The following is a 15303-nucleotide window of genomic DNA, read 5'->3' as shown; positions in this document are numbered from 1 at the left end:
CATTATTAACAGAGAAATATTCACAACATTGGTCCTAAAGAAGATTTCTACAGCATTTTAAGCCACATTATTTCATCTGGCAAATTAATTAATAGTTCACCTGCAGCAGGAGTCTCATTATTTTCATTTTCTGATTCCTTGAGTGACTGGCCTTGGTTTGGTGGTCGTCTTTCATTCTGGGGTTCCAGTATATCTCTGTATTTCGAAACCATGAGCACAGAAATAAAATACACAACAGCCAAAGCCAAAAACTGAGCCTGTTTACTATCTTCCTGCAAAAAACAGACACACAGATTTTTCCATTACAATTTCAGCAGTACGTTTATTTTTCTGTGAAGCATGCCCAGCACTACCATAAACAGACCAAGAAGAAGCTGACATGTCAGCAATGGAAGAACAATATTCTCTAGTCACAGTTCGTCTCAGCTATAATGCTAAGGAATACAACACTTGTTGTATTCAAGTGGCACTAATCCTTACATTTTTCATTCATATGACAACTTTGGCTAAGGTTGTGTGTTTTGACTTCATGTTTCAAATTAGTGTAGGGTCTAGGTCCCCTTTACTCACGGGTGTTTCTTCTGTTACATTTCCTCAAAAATGCCAAGATATTAACAGCATTTGCAAAGCAAGTATACTCTACATGACTGGAACATATTAATGAAGGAAAAGGAGCAAATTCCAGAACAAGTGTTAAGGTTTTATTTCATTATCAAATAGTCCATATGGATGTAATCTACTATGTACAATTTAAACAAGAAGTGATCAATATTCATTTGCATTACAGCTATAACTTTATGAAGAGATTTTAAGAAAACCTTGAAAACAAATCTTAATATAAATTATGCCAGGTTCCTCCCCAGAGAAATCAGTCACTCCTAGTGAAACAGAGGGAAAAGTGGACATAAAGATTTAGCCTAAGCCTGTCCTTTTTGGCTACCAAAGGAAAAAAGCTTCATACACTTTTGGGTCACAGGAGAATGAAGTATTTGGATCCTCACTGACTCATCCATAATAAACGAGAGTTTGGAGTTTTTTACCCCTCATTCACATCAGGGCTCAGGTAACACTCAATTTTTTCCTCAGCAGCTCAAGAAGCTAAGTTACACTATCAAGCTCATTCTATCATGATTGTAGTGCCCATCAAAGCTCCCTATTCCTTGAAGAGCTCTTCAATCAGTTATTCTGGGAGATGTTTATGAGAAGCTTTCTATTAAGAACAGGTAACATAGGTGGATCCTATCTGTTGCACTGAAAAAACAACCTATCTTTCCCTTGGCCTGACCCAAACCCCTAACTTTCATAGAATAATCACAGTGTGACATTGAGGAAAGCCACCTACAATAGTAAGGATTATAAAGAATTTTCTTCCTAGATGGCTATTAAGATGGTTTCTAACTCTACTTAATAAAATAGTGATCCAGTGATTTAGAACCAACTCTTCCTTATTTTTTCAGCTATGTTTGAAGAACTGCTTGAAATAAAGCTCATGTGTCACTGTAAGTACTGCTACTGGTGGGTAAGTGGATTCCATCTGAGTTCCTGCTGTAGAATTCATAGATTCAAATTATGCCACTCCTGGTTCTAAGTGCTGGGTACAATGTAAGAAATTGCATGCAAATAAAACATTTAGATGCAAGTGTAAACAGCTCACACAAAAACTATTCCCAACCAGATCTTTCTAAGTCTACTTTTCCCCCACAGCTCCACACCTCAGCCAAAAAGCAGAGCTATTGCATCATTTTATATTTATTGTGAAACAGAGAGCCTGATGGATTAGATATGCAAAAAAAGCAGAGGTTGTGGGTGGGTGTTGTTTTGGTGGTTTGTTTTAAAGAAAAAAGTTTACAAAATATGCTTGAAGAAATCATTAGGATTACTTTCATTGCTACCAGCATAATAGAGGCACTTCCTGTTACTCTCTTCACATTGATACTTAAGTAGCAGCTGAAAGAAGCTTGCTTCAATCAATGATTACAGTAAAAATAAAACTCAAAATCCTTCACTTTTCTGGACATTATACTTGCTAAAGAGTCTAATAATTGTAAACCAAGTTGTGGTGTCCAGGCTTGGGGCCACCAATGAATCACAGCCATTATAGCTGCGGTATTTGCTTACAGAGGTGTTTTTTACAAGCAATCAATCTCAGTTTCCTCAATATCAGCTATAAAGTTGCTGACACAGGGCAAAGATATTTTTATTCAATCCAAGACTAAAAAACATGTGCATATTTACATCACCTGCACACAAACTGGTTCCTCTGAGGGGAAGTAAAGGAATTAGAGATGACCTCTAATTTCTTATTAGCTAGAAGAATGTGACTTTTTCAAAACATACAAACTTGTTTATGATACATAAACATATACATAAGCACGTACATTGTCTATGTACACATTTGTACTAAACACAACATAATTAATATACAACAGGCAGAAATCAATACTTAAGAACACAAAGAGCCAGATCAGGAGACAGTTGGGTTTCACCTCTCCCTCTTTTTAACCCCAAACACTACAACAGCTGCAGAGTATTACGAGTTCCTAATTACTGCGAGCAGTATTCCCTTTTTGTACATCAAATTTAGCCAAACTCTGTAACACAGAGGAAGCATTCAACAAACAGATACAAGCAGAATGCAAAGAAAAGGACTTTATTTACTTACTATATCTCTGAACACTACTGCTCGGAGGCGATTAATATCCATATCCTGCAGAAGTCTGTCATGGTCCCTTATTGGAGAAATGCCACCAGTCACAATGTCCACTGGACTCTATTAAAAAAACCCAATTGTTTAAGATCCCGTTTTTAAAAGCATTCTACCAAGAATCATTAAGTGTGTACAATAACCCACTGTACGTGGTATTGTCATAACTAGAGCAGAAAGGCCAGATGTGCATTTCATCTTTAAAGGAGAAAAAATCTGGACATTTCTTGTGACAGACTTAATTTCCAGCATTTGTGCCACCCCACTTCAGGTGTGTTAAAGTATCAGTGGTGCAGGTACAAATTTAAAAACTCATCCCTCTGAACACAGTAATCATTATTAACTTATGTGTTTCTGAATGTGGTCTTTAACTTGCCTTTGCTGCAGATTTTCCTGATCCTACAAAGCCTTGCACTGCTTTTTTATTCTTGCCAATGTCTCCCATAGGCTTTATCTGTGCATGCTGCTGACACTCCAAGCAATTCCTTACTGCTATTGCACATACTTGAGGGGAAAAAAAAGAGTTAAGAGTTATTCTGAGAAAAAGGATTGTTCTATATTCCCTGACAGAAATGCATAATACAATTCTGTTTACCACTTAAAATTAAATAGTTTACGCGCATTAGTAAAATACTTTGTTTCCTTAAGTTTTAGACAGTTGCAAAACAATGCTCAAAATTCTTTAATCATTTATAACTAATAATGAATGCTAAACTATTAGAACATATATGCTGTTTCTAATGGATATTTCAAAGTGAGTGAGCATCCCTCAGTGGAATTTTACCATGCATACAACCACAGGGTGGCTAGGGTGAAGACAGTTAAATTTCACAAACTAGCAATGGAGAAGACAAGTGATAGATACACCAGTGAAACAATGGCAACGTTTGCTTCACAATACTCTGTTACTCTTGGGCTAAATGTTCTGAAGTTACACAACTTTTTACGTTTTTTTTTTTTTTAGCTGCACATTTGTGCCCTATTTCATCTTCTAATATGTATTTTCAAAGGAAAAAAGAACTACCCCACCTCTATACCTGTTTGCATCCCATAAATCTTGTTCTACCTGCACAAAGTTTTAATTGCCTAGAAAGGGAGAGGAAGGCTAGTTACTGTTGAGGCTCTGAGCTGCTCTGGCACTCATGCAAATTAAACTTATCATTAAAAAAAGTCTTACAGCATGCAACAAAGCATGAGTTCTCTCCTCCTATATTAACGACCTGGACCCTGCTATGATCTCATATATTCTCATTTTCAGAATATTTGTTACTTTTTTAGGTAACTGACCATTTTCTTCCAATCCAATTTGAAGCAAACATACTGTAATAATTGGATACAATTACTGCCCACTTTGAACCCTTCAGAAATTCATACTTCTAGTTTTCACCATACCTTCATATACTGACCTTCAAGTGTTAAACCTCTTATCTAAGTATTGCAAAGGTTCATTTTTCTATATAGTACAAGATTACTTTTCTTAAGGCTGCTATATTCCCATCCTTAATTATTTGAGGAACTTGAATTATTTGAGGAATTTGAGGCAAAAGAAATATCCTCACAGATAAAATCAAAACAGGCTACCAAACTTAATTTATATTATTTAAACTTTTAGAGAGGAATATATATATATATATTTATATGCATTGCAGAATACAATAAAACTGTAAAAGATCTTAACGTTTGACTACATTTAGACTTGATTTAACAAAACAATGGACAGGAAAAAAAAAAACCAAAGCTAACTATTTAGTAACTGCAAGCTGTTATACTCATTAAGTGGTCTTTATTTGCTTACCCAGACGAAGACATTGTCGCAGAATTCCTCCAGATGACATATTTTTCTCAGACTCAATTTCAGTGAAACCAAGAGAGCTTGCAAAAATTAGCACATCCACAAGGTTGATTAATCTCTGGAGAAATGTTAAAGATGCTTCTACTGAAAGTCCTTGAGTTGGCTCAATATTCTCCAATTCATGCTAGACAGAGAAAAATTGAAAGCAACATTTACTTCTTCACAAAGATAATATTCCTACATGCTAAATGAAGAAAAATGTGGGCTGGAAGTCCACTATCAGTCATATTCAAAACTAGTAATCACTCATATTCTAGGAACAATCATTAGTATTGGGATTTAATCCCATTCCAGACCACTGTGGGGCAACAAAGGCAGGCAACTTTATTTTATGTTTTCAGGTAAAGAAGGCAAGCACCCAATTTATCTTAGAGAGAGCATGAAGGCAGCAAAGGGAGGAAAGAGATGCCTGTGGAAACACCCCATATGCATTTCCCGTTTCCCAAAAGAACAGGAATAATAAATAATACACTCCATAAACAAAGGCATCCTCCCACAAGTGAGGAATTTTCTAATAAAAATGGAATTTCTTACAGTAGCAGATGTGGCAGCAGAAAGCAATGGCAAGATACCACCACAGGCCATGATCATGTTGTCCATCACTTGAGAGATGAGATGGATCGTGTTGTGCACAAACACCACGTTGTCACTGCTATTCACAAAATCCATCACAGTTTTTGTAGAATGGCTGTTCAAAAATTTAAAAAAAAAAAAAAAGACATTAAGAATAGAGCTTTATTTTGGGGGTATTTTAACACATTTCTGTTTTTGCAAAACTAAAACCAGACACTTAGCAGTGAGGCAGCAAATAATTCATGACTAAGGGTCAACTGATGTATCTCAATCTAAACGTAAAAACTACATTTCCTCTCTGTTCATAAACTGCTCAAGATCATAGGTAGCTAAAAACACCAAGATGATTGCTAATCCTCATTTGTATGAAGATACATTATAGGCTGCTGTATGACGGCTTGCTAGCAAAAGTCACTGTATCAGGAAAGAGAATGAAGTCTCCTCGAACAGTGAACTAGATTTGAACTTAAATCTTTGGAAAACTAAAGCAAATACTAAGGATTTCTCAGAGAAATTAAAAATCAACAAAGGTCAAAAACTTTCCAAAACAGAGGCTAAAATAGAAATATATTTTAGCTATATCTGATGATGTTCTGATAAGTTAACTTAAACATATCAAAAATTATTGTCAGACAAAAATTCACCTCAATTTAAATTGCTTGAATCATTTAACTACTCTGTTTCTTCACCCTGACATTCCTTTTCATCAGTCAGTACAGCTATATAGCTCAGTTTAAATTTGACACTCGCTACTACAAGCTAACAATGGACACCCCTCTTATTTCAGTTACAAAACCTTAAAATTCAGTTGCAGAATTACTGCTGTTTTCGAAGATCTTCATGATTACATTCCAGATCCCTGTTAGAAGTCAATTTTCAAATTAACATCTCTGGTTTCACAGAACCCTATCAAAGCAGCAACTCAATGTGTGTAAATGCAGAAGCAAGAAACACTATTTTGGGTATATTATCTGTCTTTCTTATCCACATTTGGTAAGAACAGAAGACACAGGCCCTTAAATACATTAGGAAAACTATAATCTTGGTTGAACAAAAATCAACAGCTAGACTACCACATGTTGCCAGGATTTCAGTCCAAATCTGTGGGCAGGCCCTGAACCAATGCACATTTATGTCTGTAAAGAGTCTTTAAAAAAATAATCTGAGAATAATTTGGTGTAGGTCACAAAATAAGTCAGGCTATTGAATAATGAGTAAAACACCAGATGTCCCTGAGTCTAAGTCAACGAGCCTGTTATAACTGAACACAGTCTGGATTATTCCACATAAAGCACAGGATGTACCTTCTCCACATCTGAATATCTGTTTCTATGGAGAAGAGCAGGTCTGTGAGCAGGCGCTGGTGCATCAGTGACCACTTGAACTCGGGAATACGGAACACACCGGACCTCATGTCCCTCCTCTGCCCATCCGATGGAGCAGCCAGCTCCTGTCCTGAGGAAACCTGCTGTCTTGAGGGCTGAATGCACAGTTTGCAGACAAAAAAGAAAACAAAACACAAAACCCATACTCTGGTTATTAGTTCCCATGGTACTGAAATGCATTTAACAGACTTGAGATTTTAGATATCCAGTAAGTCCAGACTGTGTACGTGGTTCCAAATAAATTTAAACTATTACACAAATGCTATTTCCTGGATATACCAAAACTACAAAAACTAGGCTACAGCTGCACTACCACACCTGCCAGTCTAGGTATTCACAAGCAGCCACCCAACCTTACCAGGGGGGTAGAGTATGTTGCTGTAGAAAATGCTTTTCCTCCTTTAAGGAAGAATGGTGCAGACTGAAGAGCATCCACTAGGAGGTATCTCTGCAGAAGGGAAGTACTCAGAGACATGACTATTTAACCATTAAAAACTGGATTAGAAACTAAAGACTAGAGGGCTGAAGCACTACAGCACACAACAGAAGCCCAGTCTTAATTTATACTTGTACAAAAAAATGTAGGATGACATTATGTAGTGACAAACATTTCAATTTTTATAGTTTAAAACAACTGAGATGATGTGTTCATCTAGTCAAATACTCAGTTTATATCAGCATTCATATGTGGATGTACAAAAATGTTGGAGACTTCTCAATACACAAACTATTAAGAATAATGGCTATTTTCACCCAGGGTTAAAAGTATTTTATAGATTACTCACAAAAATCATACACATTATAATCCCCAGAATATTTAGGTATGCTTTCTCAAAAAATTAATAAAAAATAACTTCCTTTATTTTTAAGGTGGATGGATGAAGGACAGGTAGAATTTACCTCAGGCATGGATCTGGGGGGCAGAGGTGCTTCTAGACACATGTTAGCTTTCAGCTCCAGTCTTTCTGTATCTGATGCAACACTGGAAACATCAAGCTTGGCAATTCTTTTGTCAGACGCTCCAGCAGGTTCTGCCACATGTGCATTTGCATTTTCCACAGTTGTTTTGGTTTCACTAGTAATTACATTTCCTTCCTTCAGCTTCTTTTTTCCTGCTGAATCTGGCTGAGTTACTACTTCTGGAACTGCAGAACTCACCATCTCTGGCAAAGTCAGCTCTTGTTTCTTCTCATCCACACGTTCAGTACCCTCAGATTTTAAAAGCCCGGGTTCAGGTTGCTTCTCTGGTGTTTCTTCCTGCTTTGTCACTTCACTTGCATTAGAGTCACATTCCTTGTTTCTTTCTGCAAGCTCTTCTGAAGGTAAAGACAAACTACTTTCATCTTTCAAATCAACAAAGTCATCTTCATCTTCCACCTCTCCTGCTGATTTTTCCAGTCTTTCTGGACTTGTGGGAGTTTCTTCTTCCACAGGGGTTTGCATGGCTAAAGACGCAGCAGTGACAGCAACTGTTTCTCCCACAAGCTCAACAGCTTTGTTAAAATCTTCAATTGCTTCAGCTATTCCAGTACTGATTTCTGAGACACTGGCCTTCACTGTTTCTGGTTCTGGAGAAAATTCCACACAAGGCACTGCTTTTAAATCCTTTGTAGTACCCATATCCTCCCCTTCTAATTCCTCCTTATGATTAGACACTGAATGAGTTTGTTGCCCACCATCTAATGAGTTTTCTTTCTCATTTTTTTCAGTTCTGCACTGTGTATCACCAGCAGTAATGCAAGAAGGAGCAGCAGCATTCTCTTCTAACTCCAGAGATGGTTGTTTTCCCTTGGTTTCAGCTTCTTTGCTAATCCCAGAGATTGTTCTAATTGGAGCTGAAGAATGTACTCCACTCCCTTCACCTCCTTTCCCTTGGTACTCCTTGTACATTTGGGAAAGACTCTCCTTGTGCATTTCAAAAGTTACCTAAAAGGATACAGTTCAAAGGACATTAAAAACTATATATTAATGACTGTTTTCTTGGAAAAAACAAAAAAAAACAAAATTAATGCTCAAATCACAAATTTATATTGTATACTGTCCTTTCCATACAGAAACTCCTGCACTTTAGATATTACTCCAACTGACAGCAAGTTTTTCTTACATGTACCTGGTTTTCCTGGCTACAAGGAAGAAAAAAAAAAGTAAAGCCAGTGTCAAAAAAACCCCAACTGGACTGATCCAAAGGACATCCTAAGCATAAGATCCACAGAATTACTGTATTTGAAAACCTCTATTTTTTTGTGAAGGAGGAGGAGGCTGCAACAAGTAGCAGAGCTTTCACATCTTTTTAGCACCTTTAATATGCTCAGAAATCCACAAAGATACATAAACTTATGAAAATTTTACACTATAAAGTACAATCTCACAAAGCCAGAGCAAAGAGAAGCACGTAACAAAGCCAAAATCCTGTGGATCCCCAAACAATACCTAAAATTCTCCAGAGGACATTTCCTCCAGTGAGTGCTATTCACCCCATCTCAGCCTGAGAAAAGGCTACACAAACTGGTTAACGGGAAAAGACTTCTTTATTCCTCAGCTGAAAATATTATTGTTGTTTCTAGGTATTTTTAAAAAATCCAAATAGAAAAGTCCTTTATATACACACTAATAAATCTCATTTGCCCAAACAAGTAGCCGTGTTTTAAAAAATAAAATATCACTAGACTAACTTTTTATTACACTGTTATTCAATTTAGTTTATCCATATCTTTCCATTTAGGATTTAGATTTATATTCCATAACACAAGTGTTTATTTATCTGTAATCTCATTTCTTCAAAATTTTCTCAACATAAGCTCCACCTGAGTGTTGCTTTTTTTTTAAATCATTTTCTGTACCACACATTTTCCATAGCCAAAGCAAAATAGTGCATTCCACTAAATCTACCAGTAGACTTTTCCTCATTCTCTTACATACTCAGCTCATTCATTTGGATCTCATCTAAAAATTCAGTTTACATGTTATGTAAAGTGATGATTAGTCAGTAGGAATATTTTTCCTTAATATAACACAGGGAAGTCAAAAAATGTTTTTTCAGATTAAAAAGATACTAGAAATTACAGCTGACAAATCAGATATAAGCAAAGAAATAGAAAACACAAAAAGTATTTTTGGCAGGTTCTGATGTCAATATTAGCTTTTTAACATACTATTTTCTCCATCAATCAAGTATACTAAAGCACTGCAGGAGCAATGCACTACTTTAACATGATCTGAAGCATGTTAGTCATTCAAGTTAATTTAATTGAACTTTAGTGTCTAGAAGCAGAACTGGGATATCTCACTCTGCTTGCTTAAAAAAAACCCAAAAAAGTAGTCTTCACATACTAGTTTTCATTCAGTTATGCACAAAAATGAAGTGTGAATGATTACAAATGATTGAAAGTTCATCCATCTGTCATAATGGATCCATAAATTATTTGATTCTAGGGTTTTGCTGAAAAGAACATGTGGGGGGCATTCTTACTTGAGAAATACTTCCTGAATTGTACCACACTCAGAATATCAAAGACAACACAAAATAGATCATGCTAATAAGCTGTCCCTTGCATTTTTCACTTGTTTCCCAAAATATGATTAGGTAAAGCTTCTACTTTAGGTCTAATCACTACTTTTCTGAAGAAGGAAACTTAATAACTCCAACTTATCTCCAGCTAACTTTTCCTCATTTCTCTCTCCCTGTTGCTTCCTCCATTTCCAAAACTACTAAAAAGCTTTGTTCCAGCATGCACTAAAGAGATATTTAACAAATGAAATGTCATTGTTTGATTTCAGAAAGACTTTTATGTATTTCCCAGAAAGCATGCTGCCTCACAATATTTAACAGTGTGGACATCCATATTTTCATGCATCACTCTAGTGTAAACCTCATTAAACTCATATGCAGGAGTAAAAGTTACCAAGTTTATGGCTTCTCACTTTCCATGAATACAGTCTGTAGGGCTGGCAACTACTTTTGGAGAAATGGGCAGTCAGTTGCATCTCAATTGGTACAACATTAGACCTACTCTTTCACTATACTGTTTTTTTCTAGTGTGCTACCAAGCCCCTTCCCCTTAACAAAAACCTATTGCAGCTTCAGATTTTTCCTTACCAGACAAATTGATCATCTGGTTCACAGCCTTAAATCAGCCTCGCTTGAAAATATGTCAAAATCTGTTCTTCATAAATCAGGATTGTGAGCTTGCTTTTACTCTCACCCCTCCCCTAGAATCCTGAACTCCACTATCTCATGGTCACTACAGCCAAGGCTGCCTCTGACCTCCACATTTCCAACCAGGTATGATCAACATTTAAAAACACCATGTATGGTACAGGGATGCAATACCATTTCACAACTGATTTCATCTAAAACCTGGAACAGGCAGTGCTTTGGAAGACATTACAGAGCAATACTGAAAATGAAACTGCACACTGCAGGATTTTTAATTGCTACTAAAAAGAAACAGAAACAAAGACCAGCAAGAAGGTCAATACTGACAACTTGTCTTCACAGGTAGATAATGTAAACTTATGGGCAAATAAATCCAAGGAAAATCTGATGAGAATCTACACTGATTTCAGAACAATGAAAAACTGTAAGGAAACACTGGTGAAGAAAATTAGGCCGTACAGAACTAAAGGAAAACATCACTCCCCAAAAAAAAACTCTCAATGAGGATAGCAGTTTCTACTTTGACCATAAACACTAACAAGAATTCACGTTACAATGTATTAAATACTGACCCTTAAATAAAACTCAAAATACCAAGGCACAGAATTAGAAAGACCACATTAAACAGTATTTTTCTAACATCCATTTTGAGTCCAGAGGTTTACTCATATAACAAAAAGATACAAATTTCAGAAATTCTGCTTTGTAAAATCCAACTTTACAAAAGCCAACTTTCAGGCTGTATAAACACTTCTGTTCACTATATCAATATGTAATTCAGTTTGACGGGAAACCAAGAAATTGTGGTTCTACAAAGGAGGCACTAGATAATTGTTCCCCTACAATTCCTCTATTGCATGATGTGGCACTTATAAAACACACAAGTACACAAAGCCAAAATATACATACAAAACAAAACACCTAAGGTTAACAAAATTGGTACCAACAAAAATGCAAAATGAAGTAGAAATTATGATTACTAAAAGCAAGTGCACAGAGTACATAAAGGTTTTAAAAATTAAACATTAGGACCTGCAAGCACACAACAATTTACAAGACCTTGAAGAACCCTAAATGTATGTAAGTAATTTTTTCATTTTCCTTAAGGCATTTGCAACTGTAAAGCTGATAATACAAAATTAATTACCAGAAATTGTTCTAAATTAGTGAGTTAAAAGGCCAATCATTAATCTTCACCATCATTTGATGGTTAATCCATAGCTGTCTGCAATGCTTGGAATGCATCTCTACACACTACCAGTTGAAGACACTTGTGAGCTAATAACTGCAACATTTGCCTCTGCCATTAATTTTAACTTAATTTGACATCCAACACTTACTAATTGCCAAGGAGAAAAATTAGCACACAGCAACGAGAAAGAGTAAGATGATTGACATTTGCATTAAAGAACATGGAGAAAATATTTTAACTACACATTAAGATTTAGGCCTTTTTTTTCCATTTTCACATGAGCAATTTCACAGAGCAGAGAAAGGAAGGGAATAATTTTCCAGACAGGTCAGACAATCATATATATTTGTTTCCTTATGAGTCTGCTCAGTGCAAAGCAGCTCCTGTCACCCTGAAAATTAAAACCTTCTGATAATGTTTTCATAGTTTTAGTTACTCTCCCATGAAAGTCCTGTAAACATGAGTTGTTTATCACATTCCTTCTAAGAAACATCTTTTGATGGACATTTTGCATGCCCAGTGTGCTTGGGAAGGTGGTAACTTAATTATCCAATCCCTGGTCATTGTCGAGAATCTGTAAACACTGGAGTAAGAAAATAAAATCACGGGTTTTTGTTCTGACATTGAGAGTGGTCATGTGAATCATTTAGTGTCCTTTAGCGACAAGCTCCTTTGCTGGTTTACATAAACTCTTCATAATAAATGAATAAACTCTTCATAATTCCAAAAAGCATCACAACCTTTAAAATCTTAGCTAGAATGTTATTGACCTGCTTTTTTCACTTCTTCTCCACTAACACTAACAGTTTCAAAAGTGCAATTCAATCTCCAAACATAAACAGGCCTGTTTAGACAGGAGACACCACTATCAGAGATATCAAAATTAATTTTCAACTCAGCACAGGAAAAGCTATAAAGGTACTGTGTGCACTATGCACTGAGTTAGACTCTGTAACCTCCTGACTTGACGAATCTCTGGGCTATTTATGAGTGGTTCACAGAAGCAAGCTAAGAAAAGCAAGTTAAAATATACTTTGCAGGACACTACGTATGAAAGGTTTCTAGGAGTCTAAATTTCCATCAGAAACACATTCACTGATGTACAAGGTGGTGGAAAACCACTGTTTCAAGATGGTTTCATGTTCCTGTACCTTGCATTTTCACCTAAGAAGCAATAGTTTTGCCTTTTTTTTTTTTTACTCATCTTGAGAAAAAAAATAATTTCTAGAATAAGAAAGCAAGTACTAGTCAATATAATTCATGGAAGTCTGCAAATCTGAGGGACAATTTTACTTCAAATCAAGTCAAGGTATAGCTTACTGTTACATCATCATACAGCAACAAATTCAAACTGCATCCCGAACATGTATTAGCTCATTTTCACTATGGAAATTAATGCTTTTAATGAGTTTAAATTGCAAGATATGAGCACACACAATCTTCTCAGGATATGTATTTTCTATCTCAATCCCTGCCACTATTCCTACAGTTCAAAGGACTGTCAAACTCTTATCTTGTACACATTTGATATTTAGCTATTAACAAAAATATTCTGTAACTAAAGTCAGCTTTTATCACCCCATGGTTACAATGTCCAGCGACAGATCTTACACACTGCTCACTTCTGCCATCCTTTTCTAGTATCTCCATATATTGTTGGCAGCCCTACAGCAAAGACTCCACATCCATCATTTCAAATAATGGCCAGGAGCCCTAATTCAGGCCCCACAATGTGAACAGAGATAGCTGCAATTATAGAGGAGGATTGCTTCAAATTGCAGCAACAGCAAAGAAAACCACTAACAATTCTTGAGGCTGCAGACAGAGGTCCCATCTTCCAAAGATTTTTTACACCAAGTCATACAGATGAGAATCCTCTCTCTCCTCAAGTCTTCTTTACATATGAAGACTATTTCAGAGCTTCTTGTCTTCTTATGCACTCTCTCCACTGCAAATGTTTCCATAATTCTTCTTTCTCAGAGTTCTGGCACTTAGTAGCAAATTTCTATTACACTCTTCTTTTAAGGCTTCTCTACAGCTTTATAAAGGCTTTTGCCTTTATAAATTCCCAGTTTACCTTGCTCCCTTCTATTCTCATTTCTTTCAGTTTGGATTAGTCAAATGTTAGCATTCTGCAGCATTATTCATGACACTGCACTCCTTCAAAACAAGTGAATAATGAGATGGAGGATCTCCCCATTAACCATACAGGCTGCATGTGTAAGAGCCCATCACTGGTACACACCTCTGCCTGCTGAGCAATGCAGATACTTTCTTCTCCCTTGAGCCACTGGTTAGAAAAGCCTTCCCACACACTTACTACAAAAGAAGCTGTAACAAGGAAACACCTGGTAAAGGTGAGGGACTGTACACATCTTGGGGTGTGCATAGCTCTAAAGGAGCACATTCCAGGCTCCAAGCTCCTTCTGCTCTCCATAACTCAGGTGAGAGTCACTCAGCTGAGAATGACTTCTATGTAGAATAAGTAATATATATTAAAAATATCTATTTACACCATTAGAATGAACATTATATTGAATAATTTCAAGGGTACTCCCAAGCTTTGCTCCACTGACATACTGGACAAGTGAAAACCAAAAACCTGCAGTGGTACAATGACCCTCTGGGCCAGGTACCTCTGCCTCCCCTCAGGGCAATGCAGATACACTTTTCAGAGGACCAAAGAATACCTGAAGACTTCAAAATTCCCTGGAGTTGAAAATCTCTGCTATGGGAGAACAGGAGACTCTCCTGCCCTCATGACAGGGATAAAAAACAGACAAAACCTTCCTAAACAAATCTTGGATGCCAATGGGATTTGGACTCCAGATTCCAATGGTCCCTTACCTTCTAAAACTGAGCCACATTCACTTCTCTGCAAATTAGTTTTTTAATTGCCACCATATAATAACTCCTGTACCACCCAATCTCTGCGGCTTTTGCCAGTTTTCCCTCATCAAACAGTGATGAAAACCTGGCAAACACAGCACACAAATGTACTGGGATTCTTTCCCCCCACTTAAATTAAATGGGCAGGGCATAAAAGAATATACAAATTTACTTAACATTCACAGTGTTTATTACAACTGAACTTTAGACTGAAAACTGACAATTAGTTAGAAATACACTTCACTGTAAGGTCTCACTATTAACATTTTGAGATGATACTTCTCATTCAGATCAGTGAATAAAATGTTTCCACTTAAATAGAAACAGAACTGCAGCTTACACATAACAACATCTGAGTCTTACTCGCTGAAAATTTCTTGAGCTACTAAAAAAAAAAAAAAAAAAATCATTCTTCACCTGAATATATTTCCTTTAACAGAAAGATAACATGAATCCACTTTTATGTAGTAAAATATATTTAAGGGACTGAAATAAGCAGATGTTAGTCTTCCCAGTAGTTTAAAACATTCAGATAATTTAGGAGTGTATTAT

At 36.3% G+C, this 15303-nt stretch overlaps 1 protein-coding gene across 3 annotated transcripts in view; it reads right to left on the bottom strand.

Moving 5' to 3' along the window:
• Positions 1-15303, bottom strand: part of LRBA (LPS responsive beige-like anchor protein) — a 367953-nt gene that overhangs the window by 290134 nt on the left and 62516 nt on the right. For all 3 annotated transcript variants that reach the window (XM_058837408.1, XM_058837411.1, XM_058837409.1), the window contains exons 23-29: positions 7415-8440; positions 6434-6609; positions 5091-5244; positions 4500-4680; positions 3081-3208; positions 2663-2770; positions 101-272 (exon numbers count right to left, since the gene is read on the bottom strand). In XM_058837408.1, coding sequence (XP_058693391.1) covers positions 101-272; positions 2663-2770; positions 3081-3208; positions 4500-4680; positions 5091-5244; positions 6434-6609; positions 7415-8440 — 1945 coding nt within the window. The remainder of the gene's footprint in view (positions 1-100; positions 273-2662; positions 2771-3080; positions 3209-4499; positions 4681-5090; positions 5245-6433; positions 6610-7414; positions 8441-15303) is intronic.

Source organism: Poecile atricapillus, chromosome 4 (assembly GCF_030490865.1).
Source record: "Poecile atricapillus isolate bPoeAtr1 chromosome 4, bPoeAtr1.hap1, whole genome shotgun sequence".
Lineage (NCBI taxonomy): Eukaryota > Metazoa > Chordata > Aves > Passeriformes > Paridae > Poecile > Poecile atricapillus.
Note: the sequence above shows the minus strand (reverse complement) of the source record. Positions and strands in the feature narration are given on the sequence as shown.